This window comes from Triturus cristatus, chromosome 2_1 (assembly GCF_964204655.1).
Source record: "Triturus cristatus chromosome 2_1, aTriCri1.1, whole genome shotgun sequence".
Lineage (NCBI taxonomy): Eukaryota > Metazoa > Chordata > Amphibia > Caudata > Salamandridae > Triturus > Triturus cristatus.
Genome location: NC_140581.1, coordinates 403,312,800 through 403,333,393, shown reverse-complemented (window position 1 = coordinate 403,333,393; position 20,594 = coordinate 403,312,800). Strand labels below are relative to the sequence as shown.

At 43.7% G+C, this 20,594-nt stretch overlaps 1 protein-coding gene across 1 annotated transcript in view; it reads left to right on the top strand.

Moving 5' to 3' along the window:
* LOC146865372 (uncharacterized) overlaps positions 1 to 18,563 on the top strand; it is an 86,548-nt gene extending 67,985 nt beyond the window's left edge. The window contains exons 2-4 of the mRNA XM_085640730.1: positions 15,736 to 15,840; positions 16,747 to 16,853; positions 17,049 to 18,563. Of these exons, the coding sequence (XP_085496856.1) occupies positions 15,736 to 15,840; positions 16,747 to 16,853; positions 17,049 to 18,406 (1,570 nt within the window). The 3' untranslated portion in view covers positions 18,407 to 18,563. The remainder of the gene's footprint in view (positions 1 to 15,735; positions 15,841 to 16,746; positions 16,854 to 17,048) is intronic.
* Positions 18,564 to 20,594: the final 2,031 nt, after the last annotated feature.

Genomic DNA, 20,594 nt, shown 5'->3' with positions numbered 1-20,594 from the left:
CAATGGAAACGACGAAAGGCAGAGGTTGATCAATTGATAGGGAAATTGGCGGAACTAGAGGGAGAGCATGTCAAATTAATAGCCAAGGAAGACCAGGAAGACTTAGTTAGGGAGCATATGACAAAACTAGCTCTAGTAAAGGCGGAAATTAATAGTTTTTTCCAGCAAAGGGTGGCCCAAATGTTCCAAGCCTATCGGGGGAAAATATTTGAATATGGTGAGGCAACAGGAAGGTTATTAGCAATGAGAACAAGGCAAAAAAGTGCTAGGAATAACATCTTAAAAATTAAGAATAGCAGGGATCAATTAGTGATGGGCCCGGAAAAGGTTATGGAGGTGTTCAAGGAGTTCTACAGAAGGCTGTATCAAGCTGACACTCCTGAAACTGGCCAGATGGACCCTGACCCCAGAACCTCCGTACTACCTAGAGTAGATGAAGCTACAGCTCAGGAACTAGACCAATAAATCACCATGGAAGAGGTTCAGGAGGCGCTAGGGTCCCACTCTACCGGGAAGGCAGCAGACCCGGATAAAATACGATTAGAAGTGTACAAAATGCTCTCGTATGAGATTCTCCCAATTATACACGACCTGTTCTTGGGTGTACAATACAGCGGGATCCCTCCCTCATCATGGCAGGGCACGGACGTGGTAGTATTTCCAAAACTGGGTAAATCAGAAGAACTACCAACCTCATATTGTCCAATATCGCTTATGAATTCGGATGCCAAGCTATACTCAAAGATAATAGCCAAGCAACTGCAAAAGATCATAGTGGCATTGATATCACCTTGGCAACATGGCTTTGTCCCTGGCAGGGGGACCACAGACCACACCAGGCGAGTCATTGCACTTCTCGATATAGCAGAAATAGAATCTAGAGACCTGGCTGTGGTCCTCCTGGACGCGCAGAAAGCCTTTGACCAGGTAGTTTGGCAATATCTATGGGGTACTCTGGTAGAGAGAGGGCTTGGTTCAGGGTTCATGAGAGCTATCCAAGCTATGTATTCTAAACCTCACGCGCAGTTACAAATAATGGGTAATGCTTCAGGGAGGATTGAGATTGATAGAGGGACACGGAAAGCCTGTCCCTGCTCCCCCATATTATTTGCTATCTATCTTGACCCATTTATCAATCAAATCCTAAATAATCAAGCAATCAAACCCGTAATCAGTAAAGGCTATGAAACTAAGCTCCTTGCATACGCCGACGACATTGCAATACTTACACCAGAACCACAGATGGCAATTAGGGAAATAGAAAGTATGGCAGAGAAGTCAGCTACAAGATCCACACGAATGTGAGGTGGCTACTTATTTAGGAGTTAATAAAACATCTAGTATGGATAGCCTTTGGGCGGCTAATATTGATCCGATTATGGGGAAAATAGATGGGGAACTTAAGTGGCTGGATAGACTGCATATCACAATAATAGGCAGAATAAATGTAATAAAAATGAAAATATTCCTGAAGATACTATTTCTACTCCAAACAATATCACTGGAACTAGCAGACAGTAAAATCAACGCCATGTTTCTAAATTTTATTTGGGGTTACCAGAAGACATGCCGTACACTGAAATATCTGACACTACCAAGAGAGCGTGGTTGGGGAGCCCCCAATATCTTACCGGATTACTGGGCCACTGCCCTACACCAGATGGGTATTTTACTTCATCCAGGCCAAAGTAGAGATGAGAGCCTGAGTTTACCCAGAATCTATCAGTTGGCTATAGGGAAGGATGCAGAAGGGCTCTTTTTAAGGCAACTGGAACCAAACTATCATACAAAAACACGCTTTAAGTCTGTCAAAGGGATATGGATGGTCTGGAAAAAGATAAATAAGCTCCTCAACATCTCCAGATATAACAAATTTACCTTGCTCTGGCATTCAGATCTGCTGCCGCAAGCATTATATGATGGTATTGCTAGAAACTGGGAACGGGCGGGGATAGAGTGAGTGGCAGATCTATACCACAACAATGAATATTCAACATTTTCAGAACTTTCTCAGAGGTTTGGTCTCAATAACAACTCACACTTTAAGTATATGTTGGTAAAGAGTTGTATACGAAGCCTTCTCAAGGGCTCTATCAATTTGGAGGAAACTCCATTACTGGGAATTATGAAATGCCAGGATAGTAAAATTAGAGAGAGCCCCCTACATACCGTCAATGGCTGCATCGTTTACTGAATATTAGCCGGCAGGAAATCTTATATAAATGTAAAGGACGAAAAGCAAGGATGAAAGGAATGAAGATATTGGAGCCCCTAATGTTATGGATGAATAACATAGGAGGATAGGAAAGAATCGATAAATATGTAAATATGAAATGTCTAAGGCAAAATATCCTATTGTGACTATTGCTGTAAATATAAATACAATGTAACAGTGTTAACTCATGTAACTAGGTACATACCTGATTTTCAACAAAAAAAAAATTAAATTAAGGGTCGCAAATTGACTTTACGGGTACAGATGATGGCACTACAATTCACCGTGGTCTCCCTCTCTGTCCCTAATGATCATCAAGAAGCTTTTATGACAGAAGCCATAGCTGGGGTGCTGCAGTCCCCAGATCAGGCCATTTTTGTGGGAGGGGATCTCAATTTGGTTATGGTGGGGGCATGGATCACTCAACACACGGACAGGCCAGTCCAAGGCATTCACGAGAGAAGGCCTGGCATGGCTGACCGATTGTGGTTTACATGACGTGTGGCGGTTTCAACACCCAAATGTACGGGATTTCATGTTCTTCCCAGTAGCCCACAAAACTTATGTCGGCCTTGACCACTCTCTAGCCTCACCAGGAGCTTGGGAACTTACCACAGACTCTTCTATTGAACCGCGCTCCCTCTCTGACCACGCAGCAATTATGCTTACTTTCACGATCCCTGTTGGCTCACCTCAGCGCCCTCCCTGGCGTCTTAGTGAGACTCTGCTGCTCTCCGCCAACAGTAGCTAAGATTAGACGCGGGATCACTGACTATTTAGCGATGAATGACACTGAGGGAGTTCATCTCTCCTCCATTTGGAAAGCCCTTAAACTTGTTGCCAGAGGTGCCCTCATAGCACATTCAGCACATGAAAACAAACTCAGACGGGATAAGATGGAGGAACTGGGGAAAACTGTCACAGAGCTTGAGTGTATACACAAACGGACAGGTGCTTCTCGAGTTTGGCGCGAATTGGAGCAAGCTCGGCTACAGCTTAAACACCTCGACCTCGATAGGGCAGAATATGCTATGCTCCGCCTCAAACATAACTTTAATCTGGGCACTAACAGATAGGGTCAGATGTTAGCTCATTGCTTGCGAAGTACCCAACATGCCAACACTGTCAAGAATATCTGATCACATGCAGGCCTTATAGTACATAGTGATATGGCTATAACAGCTGAATTTCGGGCTTTTCACACAAACTTATATGCAAATGATCTGGTGGCGGATCCCGACCCGCTCCCATACCACCAGTTGGCAGCAATAACTCCATTGCCCAAGCAGGACTCTTAGGCACTTGACCAACCCATTACGATTGAGGAGGTCATCGCCACCATCGCCAGACTTAAGCCCATGAAGGCCTGGGGTCCCAATGGTTTCAGCGCCATCTTTTACAAAAATATTTGTGCAAACTTGCTCCCTTCTTGACCTGTCTCTTTAATTCATTTACAGAAACGGGGATGTTAACGGAATCCATGATGCAGGCATCCATTTTGGTGATCCTGAAACCGGGGAAAGATCCAAAGCTCTGCAGCTCTTCTCGTCCAATTTCGATACTTCATATTGATGCGAAGTTGTTTACGGGTATCTCGGCCCACGTCTTAACCCTCTAATGCCGGGCTTAATCGATCCCGATCAAGCAGGCTTTATTCCTGCACGACAATGCGGTGATAACACCAAACGCTTATGCCACATTATCGACAAAGTTAATCGGTCCCAGGAGGAAGCCCACCTGCTGGCGGTAGATGCAGAGAAGGCGTTTGATAGGGTGCATTGGCCCTATCTGTTTGCAACCCTTAAACACTTTGGGCTAGGCGCTCGGTTCCTGGATTGGACACCAGCATTTACAACACCTCCACCGCCTCGGTCAGGGTGAATAGGATGAATTTGCAGGGTTTGAGGGATGAGCGTGGCATCCGACAGGGTTGTCCGCTCTCCACGCTTTTATTTGCCATTTACATGGAACCCTTTGCCCAAAGGCTGAGAGAAAGCCCAGGAGCGATGGGCATTACCTTCGGTGCTGGCCACCATCTCATAAGCCTTTATGCAGTTGACATCATTTTCTCCATTGCCCAACTGCTCTCCACGCTTGAAACGATCATTCTGAGCTGAAATCATTTGGGGCAGTTTCAGGCTTCAGGATGAACCTGCCCAAATCACAAATACTGAACCTCACAGTCTGAACAGACACCTAATCAGCTCTCTGCGCGAAATATGAATTCCAGTGGGTTGACCCCGCGCTCCCGTACTTGGGAATCACGCTGGACAGAAACCTTTCTAAAATGGCAAGAACCAACTTCTCCTCTCTAGGAAACTCGATTCGTAAGGACTTAGTAGCAGATTTACAAGAAAGTGGCTCAGTGCGGAACACAAGCCATTTGGCTGTGCCGCACTTAGTCACTTTCAAAGCACAGGAATGTGACATATTTACAACAATATGTCGCATCTCTGTGCTTCCCCCTGCGCTGGTGCACAAACTGCAGCCATGCGCCGGCGCAGGCACCCTTGCACCATGGTGCAAGGATGCCTGCATTGTGGCGAGATTGTTTTTGTTCAGGAAGGGTTCCCTTCCAGCACAAAAACAATCTGAAATGCAGTTTTTCAACTTCTATGTGTGCTGCATTAGCACAAATAGAAGTTGAAAAACGTCATTGTTTCAGTGATTGTTTATGTGCAGGAAGGGAGCCCTTCCTGTACATAAACAATCTTTAGAGGTGATTTCCTTTTTCTATACGGGCTGCAGAATCGAGCACGCATAGAAAGAGGAAAAGAAAACGAGGAGAAATTACTACATTTCTCCATGTTGAGCCTCCCTACGCCTCCCATGGATTTACGATTCCTCACAAATCTGGAAATGTGTCAGGTTCCGTGGGTATTGCGTGGGAACACCCAGAGCAACACCTATGGAGCACCCCTTTTACGCAAAGTGCTGTGTGCAAAGGGGCCATATTTACAAGGACAGGAAAAGTCTTTATGGACCAAACGGTTGCGGGCGCTCATATCTGGAGAGAAACCTGGCTCCCTCGAGCCCATAGATCTTGGGGTCTATACTCCTCTCTGATGCCGAATACTACTTGATCTTGGGGTCTATACTCCTCTCTGATGCCGAATACAACTTTCAAAGTATGGGACACAGTGGTGCTTACAGCAGGTCTTTCTTCATTCCCCTCCCCACATACACCATTGTTTTCCAACCCGGACTTCCCACCGGGTCAGTCAACACATGTAGCCAAAAGGTGGGTGGTGGGCGGTTGTAAAAGGCTAGGTTGCCTTTTTGATCAAAAGGGTCTCATCTACTTTGATGAGCTTAAGTCCCAATAATCTTTGTCAGAACAGGAGAGGGATCACTGACAAAATATCGAGAAGGAGAATATCGACCTACCAAAATATCGAGGAAGAAATATAGAATGCCAAAATATTGAATCCCTATGTCCAAACAGGTAAGTACAAAAAAATAGCATCCAAAATATCGTTGTAAAAAATATAGTTAGTCAAAATATCAAATTTTTTAAATGTCTTAAAAGTAATGTACAATTGATGAAATAATACATATAATTAACTGAAACATACTTAAAAATACTTAAATAACTAACATTAATAAATAATTAATGTAAGTAAAAAAAAATATTAATACATATATATTAACGTAATATTAATTGAAGATATTCAATATTTTTTGCGTAGGATAGCGGGCGGGTAAAATTTACTATTACCACTCCAGTAAGTGCAATAGTAGGGAAAGCGTTGGATAGCTGGAGGGTAAAAATTACTATTCCCACTCAAGAGAGTGCAACAGTAGGGAAAGCGTTGGATAGCGGGAGGGTAAAAATTACTATTCCCACTCCAGTGAGTGAAACTGTAGGGAAAGAGTTGGATAGCATAGGGGTAAAAATTACTATTCCCACTCCAAAGAGTGCAACAGTAGGGAAAGCGTTGGATAGCGTAGGGGTAAAAATTATTATTCCCACTCCAGTGAGTGCAATAGTAGGGAAAGCGTTGGATAGCATAGGGGTAAAAATTACTATTCCCACTCCAGTGAGTACAATAGTAGGGAAAATAATAATTTAATATTTCATTAAAAATAAATTAATTATTAATCCCAAAAAAAGTATTAAAATTAATTACCAATCACACGCTATTTAATAATTAATTAATTATAAATACAAATATTTTCTTTTTTTATTTATTACCTATTACAAATTCATTAACAACCAATTAATTTTCAATACCAAAAATTAATAAATACAAATAATACCAATTAATAATTAATTAATAACAAATTGATTATCAATATACAAACATTATTTCAATAATTCATTATTTACAATTAAATTACTTCCCACCATATTCCCCTATAAACCCACAACCCGCTACAAATAATACATTAATACAATTAACATAATTATCAATTAAACAATTAATACAAATTAATTACCAATTAATACAAATCATTTACCAATTAATAATTAATCAACAACCAATACATTTTCAATCCCAATTAATAATTACCTAATAACAATTAAATTACTTCCCACCCTATTCCCCTATAAACCCACAACCAGCTACGGAATTAAATTACACAAAAATGAAATAACATAAAATTCATTACTTTAAAAATACATTCCAAAATTAATACATACTTTTAACACATATACTAACACTTAAAACAATATACAAAAATTCGATATTTTTAACAACTATATTATGACAGTCGATATTACTTACTTCTATATTATTTAAATCGATATTTCTTACCTGATTTTCGATATTCTTCACCACTATATTTTGGCAATTCGATATTCTGTCAATTATATATTAAAATCTCGATATTCTGTCCAATAGATATTTTTTATTCGATATTATGTCTGTTTACCCAGGAGAGGTTCACACACACACAGCTCACCCATTGGGTTCTTGGCTCTCACACACACCCCGGTGCAAGTAGACCCATGACCCCTTTTGAGAAATGGCTAATCCTAAAATCGGATGATAAGAAACTAATCTCTGAACTTTACCACTTCCTCACAAAAACATCACCCGCACATAGGACGCCAGGCCAGAGGCACTGGGAGTCAGAGCTGGGATACAGTCTCTCTGATAAGGAGTGGGGGGACATTTTCTATAGGTCTCACCACTCTACATTCAATGTAGGCCACACAGAAAATGCATACAAAATCACCTCCTATTGGTACTATACCCTCTCACACATCTAACGATGGAACCACTTTGTGATGGCCAGTGCTGGAGAGGATGTGGGAACACACGTTTATTAGTACATCTGCTTCGGAATTGCCCCAAGTTAATGAGGTTTTGGGAACAGGTACTATGTGACGTGGACGACACCTTATAGACAGAGTTCCTGCGCTTCCCCGCATATATACTTCTGGGCCTTCCCAACACACTTACTTACCCCTTACTGTCCATTAGGGGCCATCAGGAAGCGCTGTCCCTTAACACAGAGTTATCCTGGCTCTGTGGGGGATGGATGGGAATCCAGACCACCGGCAATGGCTCCATTAATTGTGGTCATTACTAGGCATGGAGCGCTTATGAGTCCGTTCATCTCCATCTTGTACAGGTAATTTAAAGAACTGACATGCCTGGTTTACCTGTGTATCCTTAGGTTGGTCCCCCCTATGTAGGTAAGAGCTGGTCCTGATCTGGGAGTATCCTTCAAACTTATGGGTTTTACCACTGCCGTATCACAGATATATGATCATCCTCGGAAGGAGAGAGGGTGGGGGTAGGGGGTGGGTGGGTTTATTTACCATTTGGTATTGTTTATTGTGTTTTTGTATTGCTTACTTGTTTGGAGCAAGGCTCTGCATATTTTTTATGCAGTTCATTGAGTGCCTCTATCTTGGTTTGTCCACTAGGCAAATTAATCTACTGTGAATTGCTCGTGGCAGGGCGGGTCACTACACGGACAGCCTGAATTGGGTTGTAGGCTCATCGCTGTGTATTCCATCCCTATTCACTGACCCCTCAGCTAACATACTGAACCTTGCTAGCCTATATGCTTTTGATTATGCAATTTGGCCCAGTTGGGTTTGTATATTATATGATGTTGACACTGCTTGCTCAGTTATAAATCAATAAAAATATTCAATCCCCAAAGTACAAATACAAGTTTATATTCCTGCAAAGACCTTATTAAAATTAGCAAAGTACAAATTACGACTTCATATCCTGATGGCAGATTCCTTGTGAAAACTCGCAAAGTGCAAAATATTAGGCCTGGGTTGTGAAATTCTTTTCCACTCGCGGAGTTTGCAGAGTTTTTCCCACTCTGCACTCCACTTAGCCATGGAGTTCCGAAAAAATGTGCTCTGCGAGCAAGGAAAATCTTACTCCAGACCACCTCCCGGTGAGATTTCTCAACACGGACAGTTGCGGATGACCACTCCTGCTCGTTTTGAGATCATTTCCTTTCACGTTGAGGATGGTGCGGCTTGAATAAAAACATCTACTCGAGCGGCAAAAGAAGCTTAGCTAAAAATCAGCACAAACAGCGTGACCTAATGTATTCCGCCACAGAGTTTTTGGGTCACTTCGCAGACTTCCGCGTAGTGGAACTCCACAAACTCTACCCAGGCCTACAAAATATGAGTTCATATCCTAATGGTAGATTCTTAGAAAGACAAACAAGAGCAAATCTATATCTTTGTACAAGTGTGTTACTTTACTGCCTGATGTCTTCTCTGTCGTCCTCTCAAAAACTCTGATTATGAGGATTTCATCAGCTAAACAGGAATTCCCAACTGCAAAGATTAGCAAGGATACTATGGTTTATAATTAACTTGTACTCTGAGTTCAAAATGTCCACCAACATCTGCAAGTCACATGAGAGTTCTCGTGATCCATGGAACATGTAGTCCCTTTCCACTTTGCTCACGTTTAATGTAGCATACTAGACTTCTGACCATGTAGCCCCCATTTCCATTCTCTTCCTATTCTGAAGACACACATGGCATGTCATGTGAAACTGGTGTGTAAAGTATGTACATCCCTCACCTCATCATGACAGAAAGTCATCTGGAAAACCTTTATAAAATGATCCATGGCTCTTCTGTAGAAGAGGTACAGATATTTAATAATGTAACCATGACAGATTTGGAAGACACCGTTGACAATCTGCCTAGGTGCCATGGATGCAGAAGTTCCTTCACCAGCTGGTTTAGGACTGTAAAAACACAGTAAGTCTCTTAGAGGCATATCAACAAGGGCTTTATCTCTGCTTTTTTGGCTTTAAAAGCTAAAAAAGCAGAGATAAAACTAGCACCCTATCAACAACAGGGTGCTAACACGCAAATTTGCATGTTAGCACCCTTTTACTCTACGCTTCCCCTTGCATCTCTAATGAGATGCAAAGGGGGCGTTCCAGAGTAAAATAATAGGAGAAATGTCGCTAAGCGACATTTCTCCTATTATCAAGAATGTCGCTAATCCTGTTAGAGACAAAAAAAGCAGCGCTAACCGCGGTTAACGCTGCTTTTTTACGTCTGCTAATTTTCAGACTTAGCCATGATATCCTATGGAAGGAGGATATCATGGCTAAGTTTGCCTGTCCCTATCAACAAGGTAACGTGTGATTATCGCTGGGTTTCCAGCGATAATCTCACGTTAGCCTGTTAGCGTGTAGATTTTTATCGCTATTGAGATAAGCGTTGCTAATAGCACGCTATCTCAGCGATAAAAATTCACGCTAGCCGGCGATAATTATCCTCACGCTAAGAGCGCTGAGCGATAATTATCGCCGGTTGTTGTTGATATGCCCCTTGGTTCATTGAACAAATGCCCCCAGGAGAGCTTTCCATTATCATTGCCAAAGCACTTTGAGCTGGAGTTGTATGCTTTTAAGCTAGAGTGAAGGGGGACCTTGTTGATGGTCCTATGGCTGTATTTATTTTGTGGCATGAAGAGAGTTAAAGACAGGCTCAGACACAAAATTATTGTTGTTTGACTAAGAGTGCTTTATGGCTAATGGTTTAAATGGTAAATTACGATGTATTTTATTATCAATATGGAGACCGTTTGACAAAGCTAATTGATCTATGTTGACTATGATGAAATCCTGAGTTTCTGACAAAGCCAATATTCCTTTGTTATTCATTTTAAAGTTTTGAACCTTTGACGAATCCAGTCAGTCTGCCTTATGTTGCGATGATAATTCCCCCATGCTGTGCACGGCTATGTATGGTGTAAGGTTGGTTACACACAGGGAGTTGGGCCATGGTCTCTGGCCCGAGGATGTGAATGACGGGGGTTAGCATAGTTAGGTATGGTACTAGACTTTATGTTAAAACAACACTACAAATCCACTGAAAAAAACTGGTTAAAGTGACGTAATAGTTGAAGATGTCAGTTAAAAACATTTTCAACTCAAAAAACAAAATATTTGTATCATTTATAGTTAATTGAAGTAAAAATAACTAGCATCCTTGCCATACGCCGCTTATGACCTTGCATATTACTTCATTCAATAAATATATGTATATGTATTGAACATCGCCCATTGTTTCCTGAGATACAATACAGTACAATTCCTACTACAATAAGGATCTGGGAACTGTAGTACTTGGAGTATGTTTATATTCCATGTTACAGGAAACAGCATTACATGACATGTGGATGACGCGTTTCAGCTGATATACATGCAAAATGTAATCATTTTAGCTTTCTACGACACTAAACATAACCATTTCAATGATATTGTGTTTATATACTGTTGTATCCTCTGTAGATATACCTTTCAGTTTACCAGTTTGGATTCCATGAAAATGGGATCAAGAAGTGCCCACATTTGTCATAAATACAGAATATTAATCCTTTAGTTACTAATTAGAACTCTGTGGTGGAGCTGCAGTTGATTACTTGGGAGGAAACAGACAGACATGTTCTGGTGTTGAAAGTGAAAGTTTCAGTTTGTATCTCAGAATGTTTTACTGACATGGATGAGAAAGAAATTTGAGAACTCATAGAAAATGTTTTCTCATTATAGCTTTCTAGACCACTAACCATAATTTATATGACAAAATGAATCCCCTTATTTGGTTAAATTGAGATGTCATCAGTAATGTCATCAATAATATCATTTAACATGTCATTAGCGATGTAATAAGTGAGGTGATAAGCATCGCATGACAAGGCACATTATTTTAAAATCTAGAACAGCATTATGAATATAAGTATGCTTTGCTCCATTTATATTCTTTGATTCTGTAGTATGTTGAATTGTTATTTATTCATGAAAATGTGCAATTATTTGTTTAAAACCTAAACTTTCTTGAAAACAATGAAGGCATTACATTTTTTACATGTGCCGTTAATACTGCTTTGGCACCTTCATGTCAAAACATTTGCAAATGGAGAAACAGGGGTGAATGTGTGGAACTGAATGTTTTGAGGTAGGGGGATGGAAATGAATATTTATCAAGTCACATTTTATATGACGCACCATGTTAGATACCCTCAGGCGATAAAGATAAACGTGTTCTCTTAAAGAAGTACGTGCCAAGACTGGTGTCATTAATGGAGGGGGCCTTCACCCTGTTTGCCTGCATTCATTTCACTGCAATGCAGCTAAAAGCACAGCAATGCATGCTGTTCTTTCTTCAAGAGCTGGTTTTCAAAGAGAGGCCTTTTAAGAAATTGGGTTGTTGGTTGAGGGTGTAGAGGCTCCACTCAGGCAACAACCACGATGTTTGTGGTTGTAGCCTGAGTGGTGCTAAAACCCATGCAACCAATAACCTGATGTGTTTACATCAGTGGCTGCGGTGGGCTCCTTCACTTGTGTTTGTTCAGTGCCACTCAGTGATTTTGTTTCACACTAAAATCCAATATAAATAATCTGACATCAGATTTGACATATTTTTTAATTAGCTACTTTTTTTCCAAGTTAATATTTTTTCTCACCTCCTATTTGGTACGATGGAGCTGGATTGGAGCAACATTGATAGCTTTAGCACGATTGAGCTGCTGAGGCTCTGCAAGGAAAAGGGGGATATGGGGAGAAAGGCCACCAAAGTGGACCTCCAGATAGCTCTCAGAGCCTTTGAGGAGGAATTTTGAATGATTTATGGGCTGTCAATAGAAAGAACCGAAGTTGATCCTACTGGGAGTTTCGATGTTCACACACATTGGCACATTTACCAGCCATTCTACATTCAACAGGTTGCTATACTGCAATATATGATGCATCCTGAAAAGTTCCCTGGGCCGCGATTTCCAAAAGACAATATCCCAGCAGTGTTTTGGTGCTTTGCAGATTTACTCTGTTGTATTTTGTATCATATTCTGGTGTCTCCCATATCTTTTGGTTCCTGTGGGAGTGTTTGTTTCGATATGATTTATCCTTAGTTACTACCTCCAATGTGACATATGCTATCTCCCTGACCTCAAGTTGAACGAGCAGTTCTGCCCTTCCGGTGACTTCGACACATGTATCGGTGCTTAGGTTCAAATAGACCTTTTTGGCTGAAGGGTGACATATTCATGTCCTCATGGCCAGGCAAAGTAAGTATATTTAAATTCAATGGTCTAGCAGAGTTGTCTCTTTCAGTGGCATAGCTCACGCTCAAAACATACCAGCTATCATGAAAAAGTGTAGGTTTAATATAGATTAGCTGTTAGTAAGTGAATCATTACTAATACTTCTCAGCAGGGTAGCTACACAAGCGATCAATACATAGGCCCCGATTCACAGAACTAGCTTAAGACAAAATCCTAAGCTTACTACCATTTTGGTATTCACAGAATGCACTTACTACTTCTGGTAATCACAGAATGCACTTACTACTTTTGGCATTCACAGAATGAACTTACTACTTTTGGTATTCACAGAATGGACTTATGACTACTAACTTTACGCCTGTACTCGGGCCGGAGTTTCCGCTCCCGGAGCGGAAATTCCGCACCCGGAGCTGGAATTCCGCTCCCAGGCCGGAATCTCCGCCTACAGGCCAGAATCTCCGATTCCGGGCCGGAATACACAAACTGTGGCTGTTGATCATGTTAGCCATGGGTAAACACCTGCCCTAGTGCCTACCATCCCCCACCATGCATCAGCTGACACACTGCAGCCAATCCCAGCCAATAGCTCCATTTTGCCATGATGTTGAAAGTGCCTACCATCCCCCACCAAGCTCCAGCTGAACCCAATTAACACTAATTGACCAGCACCACAAAACATATAAAAGCAGCACACATTAAAGGAAAAGGTTTGGCCACAGAGAGTTTGTGTTCACAACGCTGACATCGCCTGAGAAAAATTGAACTAATGAGGAGGAAGAAGAACTTCACTGCAGAGGAGACTACCATGCTTGTGGAGTATATAGTGAGGCACCACAAACGCCTATATGAACTCTCACCCTACTGCACCAGTGGCACACAGAAGGCAGCCCTATGGCAGCAATTAGCCACTACTGTCACAGCATCGGGGGAGGAGAGGCGGACAGTCCAGGACATCAATAAAAAGTGGCAGGATGAAAGGCAGAGGGTGAAGGAGAAGTACTCCAGGATCAAATTAAACAGGATCCTCCCTGCTGCATACTCTGGTCCCCGCATCCATCTCACCCCACTGGAGGAGGATATCCTTACCACAATACACCCCCACTTGGTCCATGGGCTGCCTGCTAGGGACATCCGCTACGTGGTACCAGGTAAATGGGATGAAAAGAAAAAGTGCATGAAAAGATTGTCTGTGTTGCATTGTCATTGTGAGTAAGGAAGTTGTCAAACGTGTATATAAAAATATAGTCAGTCAGAGACTCATGCGTCACCCTCTGTATGTAGCACCACAAGTCCTAGAATCCTTTGCATTAGAAATGGCAAATCCCTCCCCCACTTTTGAAAACATGGGCACAGTACTGTTGCCGTATATACACAACCCTGCTAAGTAGCAATTGACAAATATTAGGAGGGATGCACCAGTAACAATGCAACACGCAATTCAACTCTTGCGCCACCACGGATGCGTCGCATTTACAATGTGGTACACTGTGGCGCAGGGATAGACAGATGTGTGTTGCATCTGATGGCATTAGGAGGGTGCTTTGCTGGAGTCGTGTCACAAGTGCAACTCCAACAATGTCCATGGACCGTCCATACCTAACGTTCTGTGCCACTCCTTACGTGTGCTTCAAGCAGATGTAAGGTTGCGTCGCAGCAGCCTCTGAAAAGTGACTCTGTGAAATCTCGTCGATTACACTGCATCACTTTTACAAGGCATGTCCCAAAGGAACGCCCACCCTGCCTACATCAAAGCTGACGCAGGTTTAATGTTGCGCAGGGCTTCACAACGTGACGCATCCCCATAGATGCGTCACGTTGTGAATAAGTCAAAATGTGTCACCTGTATTAAACCACTGCTGTGTCACAGAAGGGACGCAACGGTGGTGTAAATGTTTTTCAAAGGGCTTGTAAACCTGCCACAAATTATCCAAGAAATAAATCACTCTGTGCCAGCCTAAATCACAAAGCAGAACGTAAGAGAATCATCAGATCAAAATAGTCATGCACATATTCTGTTGTTCTTTCCCACCCTGCCACACCATTACATCCCCAACGCACCACTGCTCCTACCTGCCCCATCTGAAGCAGTACTTCACAACACTGTTAGCATGAGGAAGAAATGGGGACATCCCTGAAAAGTTCAACAAGCACATTTCCCATTTGGTTACTTTTCTCTCTTCTCACCTATTGACACATTCAGCCAGAGCACAGACAACTGCAGTAGCAGAGGTCCCTGCATCTACTGGGAGGAATCAACAACGTACAGAGAAAGGCATACCACCCTCACTAACTGGTAAGTCAAACTGGCCAGGAGATGGTCAAAATGCATACATTGTCAGGAGACGACAGAGGGACATATAGTGCCCACATATGAAAGTCAACCAGAGATGAAAAAATAGCTACATTACTATTGGAGTTGTCAATGGACATTCACCTTTAGCAAATGATATTTGTGAAAAGCGAAAGACAAAATATAACATGTCTTGGCTCATCATACCTTTGTAATTGTGGAACATAACATGTATTTCACCAACAGTCCCAGACCAGGGAATCCAATCCTGTAATCGAGTGCCACAACTAGTCAAAAGGGTGTCCCCACTATATTGTAATGGTAATGATGAACAAGAAGTGAGATACCAGTGTCAGTAGTATTGACAATGCATCCACTGTCCAACTTCGAATGTTTCCAATATGCATCAAATTGCCCAGTCCACACAGCTGGATCACGTACTTCTTACATTGGCTGGCTTTTCTGTTGGCCATCAACAAAACATGATAGTGGACATTGCCTCAGGATTCATAGTCATGTAATTGTGATATAGGTTGCATCTAGGTAGTGGGCCCATACTAAGTTATATGTGAGATCACTCATGATATTAAGTATAACACACTTCTGCAACGGTGGTGCCCACAACTGCTTGTGCTCATCCTTTGTGCCAGAAATTGAGTGCATCACATGTGGCTGCAGAAATGTAAAGTTGCAAAATACACTTATCATTGTAGGTACAATGAGGTCCTCCCAGAATCAAAGACACACACTGACTTCTGCTACAAGGTTGGCTGTGACATCTGTTCAGGGACCACACTCTGTTCCGGTGCTGGGCCAAGGTAAGTAAACCCAAGAATAATTCAGGCTGAATGCTCATTAAATGTGCCTTTCACCCCCACTGTATGTTGTATGGGTTGTACAACACTGTTGTCCTGAATCACAATATGCTCACATATGGCATTTGAACACATGCAAGATCAGACCCTGGTGGCTAATCAAAAGGATGACACAAAATGTATGCCAAGTGAGTGCAGAATGGACATTCAATAGTACAATGTGTCATATGAAGTGATCAAAACACAACAGGCTTGCAATTCAATGATAGGAAAAATCCCTAGCAAAATATATATGGTTACATCATAATGAAATTGGTATGGCTGAGGCCCACACTGATGTCAGTTGTGTACCTTTGAGATGGGTGTAGGGGCTGCTAAGGTGAATCTTCATGCAGTTACACCTGCAAAATAACTTGGCTGAAGAGCAACACGCTAATCCAGTGCAGGCAGAAAGCATCAAATCTTTTCAGCCTATCCGCAATGTGTGATCATAACCAAATGTTACATTCTGCTTGCCTCCTCTCCTACCGTATTCACATGTAGAGGTGAGTGTTTGACATATGAGGTTTGGATGTCTGCTGTTCAAGACACCATCCGTTGTCAGCTAAGTAGTACCAGGATGTTGGAAATAGAGTATGCAAAGAGAGGACACTGCAGCGGACACCATCCATTGAAATGGATGACATCCTGGCTGCAGCAGTGAAACAGTCGCTCACCTGTCCTTCAGGTAATTCTGGCTTGAGGTGTGTCACTAGCTTAGATTACTAAGCCATGACTGAGATCAAGATCCCCTTCTGCATGGAATCAGCAGTTGTTGTTTACCAAGTGACATACAAATCAGGAGTGTCATGTGCCTGTCTGTCAATTAGTGATGCAGATCATTGAGAATGTTGTCCCTTCCCTCTGCAGCTGCTGGATCAGGGACAGCTATGTCTACAACATCTATGAGGAGACAGGTTCAGCAGGTGACACCAGGGCGGAACGCGAAGGGACAGAAGTTGTTGTGGCTGGAGCTGGTGAGTTTGCTTGCATCATGTACATTTCCGTGTAACACCTCAGTGCTATGGCGTGAGCTGTCATTTGTGGTGGTACCCTAACCAGGTCACATGATCCTCAGCTGTTGATGCAAAGTGCAGTTAAAACAACCCTTGTGTTGCACCACATGTAATACCAGGCCAATCACTAATATGGTTGCAACCTCTGTGTTCCAGGGGATGCTGAGGATGAGGATGACAGACCGACGACCAGTGCGGGCCGACGGGGAATCAGAGGGGAGAATCCCCTGATCCTCCAAGCCGGTATGTCGGCAGCAAGTACTGCTCAAGAGGAGGAGGAAGTTCCTGAGGACGTCGACTTGGTGGATGATGATGACTACATGTCCATCCACTCCGGGGAAGATGATTCTGATGCCAATGAGAGCTATTGTGCCACATTGCTAAAATCAGTCACAGCATCACATCCTCCACCAAGCAACGTTCGTCAGCCTCCTCCCAAGCAAACAATTGCCTGTCCCCAGCATAGAGCAAACCAGCCAGAGCTCCCACGCATCCCAACACAGACATCACTCCCTCACAGCCCTCACGCCCAGGACCGACATGGTGGTTCTCCAACCCGCTCCTCCATATACAGTGTATCCCTGCCATCCTCTCCACCATCTGGGGGCAGTACCAGCCCTGTTGTGGTGCAGGTATCCCCTGGGCACCATTATCCTGCCCACAGGCTCCCATCTGCCACCCCCTCTCCTGTTGTTGCACCTGCTCGTCCCATCCATGGCAGACACCTGCAGCGAGGGCCTGCACCTGGCTATGGTGGCCAGTGGGAGCAGGACTTCTTCCAACAGCAGAGAGATGTGAGGCAGATCATTCGTGCCATAGGGGCTACCCTGTCAGACATGTCTGAGTCCCTGCAGGACATGGTCCAATTCCCTCAGGTGGTGGACAGGCTGAGCCAAGTTTTGGATAGGATGGATAGAACTTGGCAGGACATGTCTAGGAATATGAGAGACATGAAACCCATCCAAAGGGAAGAGAGTGCAAGACACCATGCCTTGGCCATGAAGATGATGGAGGGCATGCTGAAAGTGATCCAAAGTCTCCCTTCACGGTCAACGCAGGGAGGGGAGCCATCAAATCTGCCTGTAGGACAGCACATCCACACACCTGTACCATCAACTGCACAGCACCAGAGCAAAGGTACATATCCACACCGGCAGCCTGAACAGGCAGTCCCACCACCTGCACAACCACCACCAACACCTGCACAGGCACTCCCACCACCTGCCCAACCACCACCAACCCCTGTACAGGCACTGCCACCACCTGCACAACCACCACCAACCCCTGTACAGGTACTGCCACCACCTGCACAACCACCACCAACCCCTGTACAGGCACTGCCACCACCTGTACAACCACCACCAACCCCTGTACAGGCACTGCCACCACCTGCACAACCACCACCAACCCCTGTACAGGCACTCCCACCACGTGCACAACCAGCCTTTGTCCAGGCACAAACACCAAATGTGCATACACCATCTGCCCCTGCATATGTTGATCACCCTGTATAGGCACATGGACAATACCCACCTACACGTAGGCAACAAGCCCGACCTAACCCCTCACAGTGATCATCACCTCCAAAATTGCGATGTCACAGGCACAATCTTCAGTGACAAGAAGCCCAAGACAAATTGACCACGTGAATATGTGTATAGAAAAAATAAAGATCTACAAAACTAAGATTCTGTTGTTTATCATGTCCTGTATAACGACGTAGGTGGCCTAGAGATGTGAGGAGGTATGTGTGTGTGTGACACAGTTACAAGTGTAACCTATCATTGCAACAAGCCATTATGTGCATAGCAGATGACTCACCAAATATGTGTCCATATTCTGAACCAGACATTCAAAATGAAGTCAAACAAGTTAAAGTAAGTAGAATTCCTCAAAGATATTTATGCATGAACAGAAGAACTACCTTCCGTTTGGAAAGGAGAAAGGAAAACAAATGATGATCTTAATGCAGATGGAAAAGGGAACTTGGATTGGGCTGGGGCAACAAAAATATGACATGTCAGGGAGCGTCAAGGAAACCAGTCTATTTACAAGGGGAAAATTTAATAATTGTTCAGAACGACATCTCAGTCAAAAGTCAAGTGTCCTTCTGGTCATCCTCTACTACCACAATGTCCAGATCCTCAGAGTCTGATGCAGGCACACAGGTGGCGGGTGCAGGAACAGGCACCACATGTGTTCGTGACACACGAGGAGTACAGGGGAAACAGTGTGGGGCAACGGACAGGGGAGACATTGACGGTAGTATGGGAAGGGATTTGGGAGACAACATGGCTGTGGCCATGGAATTGATGCTGGTGGTGAGGGTGGCCAGAGATCGGACAATGTCCTCTCGCATCATGCGTATCTCCAGACACACTTATAGCATGATACGAGCAGACATGTCTGACTGACCCTCACACATCCACCTCAAGTGCCCTGGTACAGCCACAGGAGGAACAACACTGGGAGGGGCCTGGGGGGACAGAAGGGATGTGGTGCCTCAGGTCCAGAGCCAATGTTGTGGTCAAGCTGGCAGCTACGAGGAGGGGGACTGGTTGCAGGGGATGCAGCCGGAGCCCTCGATGTAATGGGGGACTGTAGAGGTAGGGAGGGGCTGATGGCAGGTCCAGATTGGATATTGGCCTGCACCGGGGACACCTCTTCAGGACCCACAGGTGAAGAGTCTGGGGGAAAGTAGCTCTCCACCAAATCATGGGCAGAGGTGTCAGGTTCTTCTACCCCACCTTCAATGGACACAGCCTCCACCCAGGAGGTAGCACCAGAGTTGTGTTCCATGTCAGTCCGGGTGGGCACAATCCCCTTGACTCCTGATGTTGAGGGTCCCTCTTCATCCTCTTCTTCCTCGATGGTGGAAAGAGGGTGTAGCCGCCGGTGCACTGATGGCCTCCCGCTCCAGACCTGGTCCTGCTGTTCTTCCAATTGGCCAGCTGTGCCTGCTGAAATGTAAGCAAAATCCTGATGTGGTGGTTGTTTCATGCAGGACGAGACACATACATAGATGAGCCAAGGTCAGACTTTGCTTTCCTCTGATCACACTCTACAGTTGTTAGTGTTTATGAACTTACATTACGTGTATGTTCAATGTCATTTACTGAATTGAGTCTGACATGGACATCTCACGTGAATGTTTCTGGCTTACACAACTGTATTGGCCAACCCTCAACCTTGCCATTCTTATGATCTATGTGTCCTGTCACTGCTACATGTGCAGGTTCCAAACCCAGTCCACCAAAGGAGAACATGAAGAGTCCAGATTTATTTGAATTAGGCCATTGATATGGAGTCACAGCTATTTAATGTCTGGACAAGTGTCATCTGCTTTGTAGCATTGTATAGGACAAGACAAGTGCCGAATGTGGGTCACACATCCACATAGGGTCTTGGCTATTTCTTTAGCTACATTGTGAGTCTAGCCTTTTGCTGTCCCCACACATAATCTGACAATCCAGTGCCACATATTGGCTTTGGTGACTGATAAGGTAGTGCAGTACACCGATGAACAGTGGTGGGTCGTTGTGACAGCTACCTGTACATGTGAAATGTCATACAGGCCACTGAGGGTGAGATGTCTGTCACTGGACACACCTTGCAAATTTAGAAGCACTTAAGAGTGATGCAAGGATCTCAAAGTCTGTCTTAACTCCATGGCACATGATGATCTGTCTCAATTGGAACTCA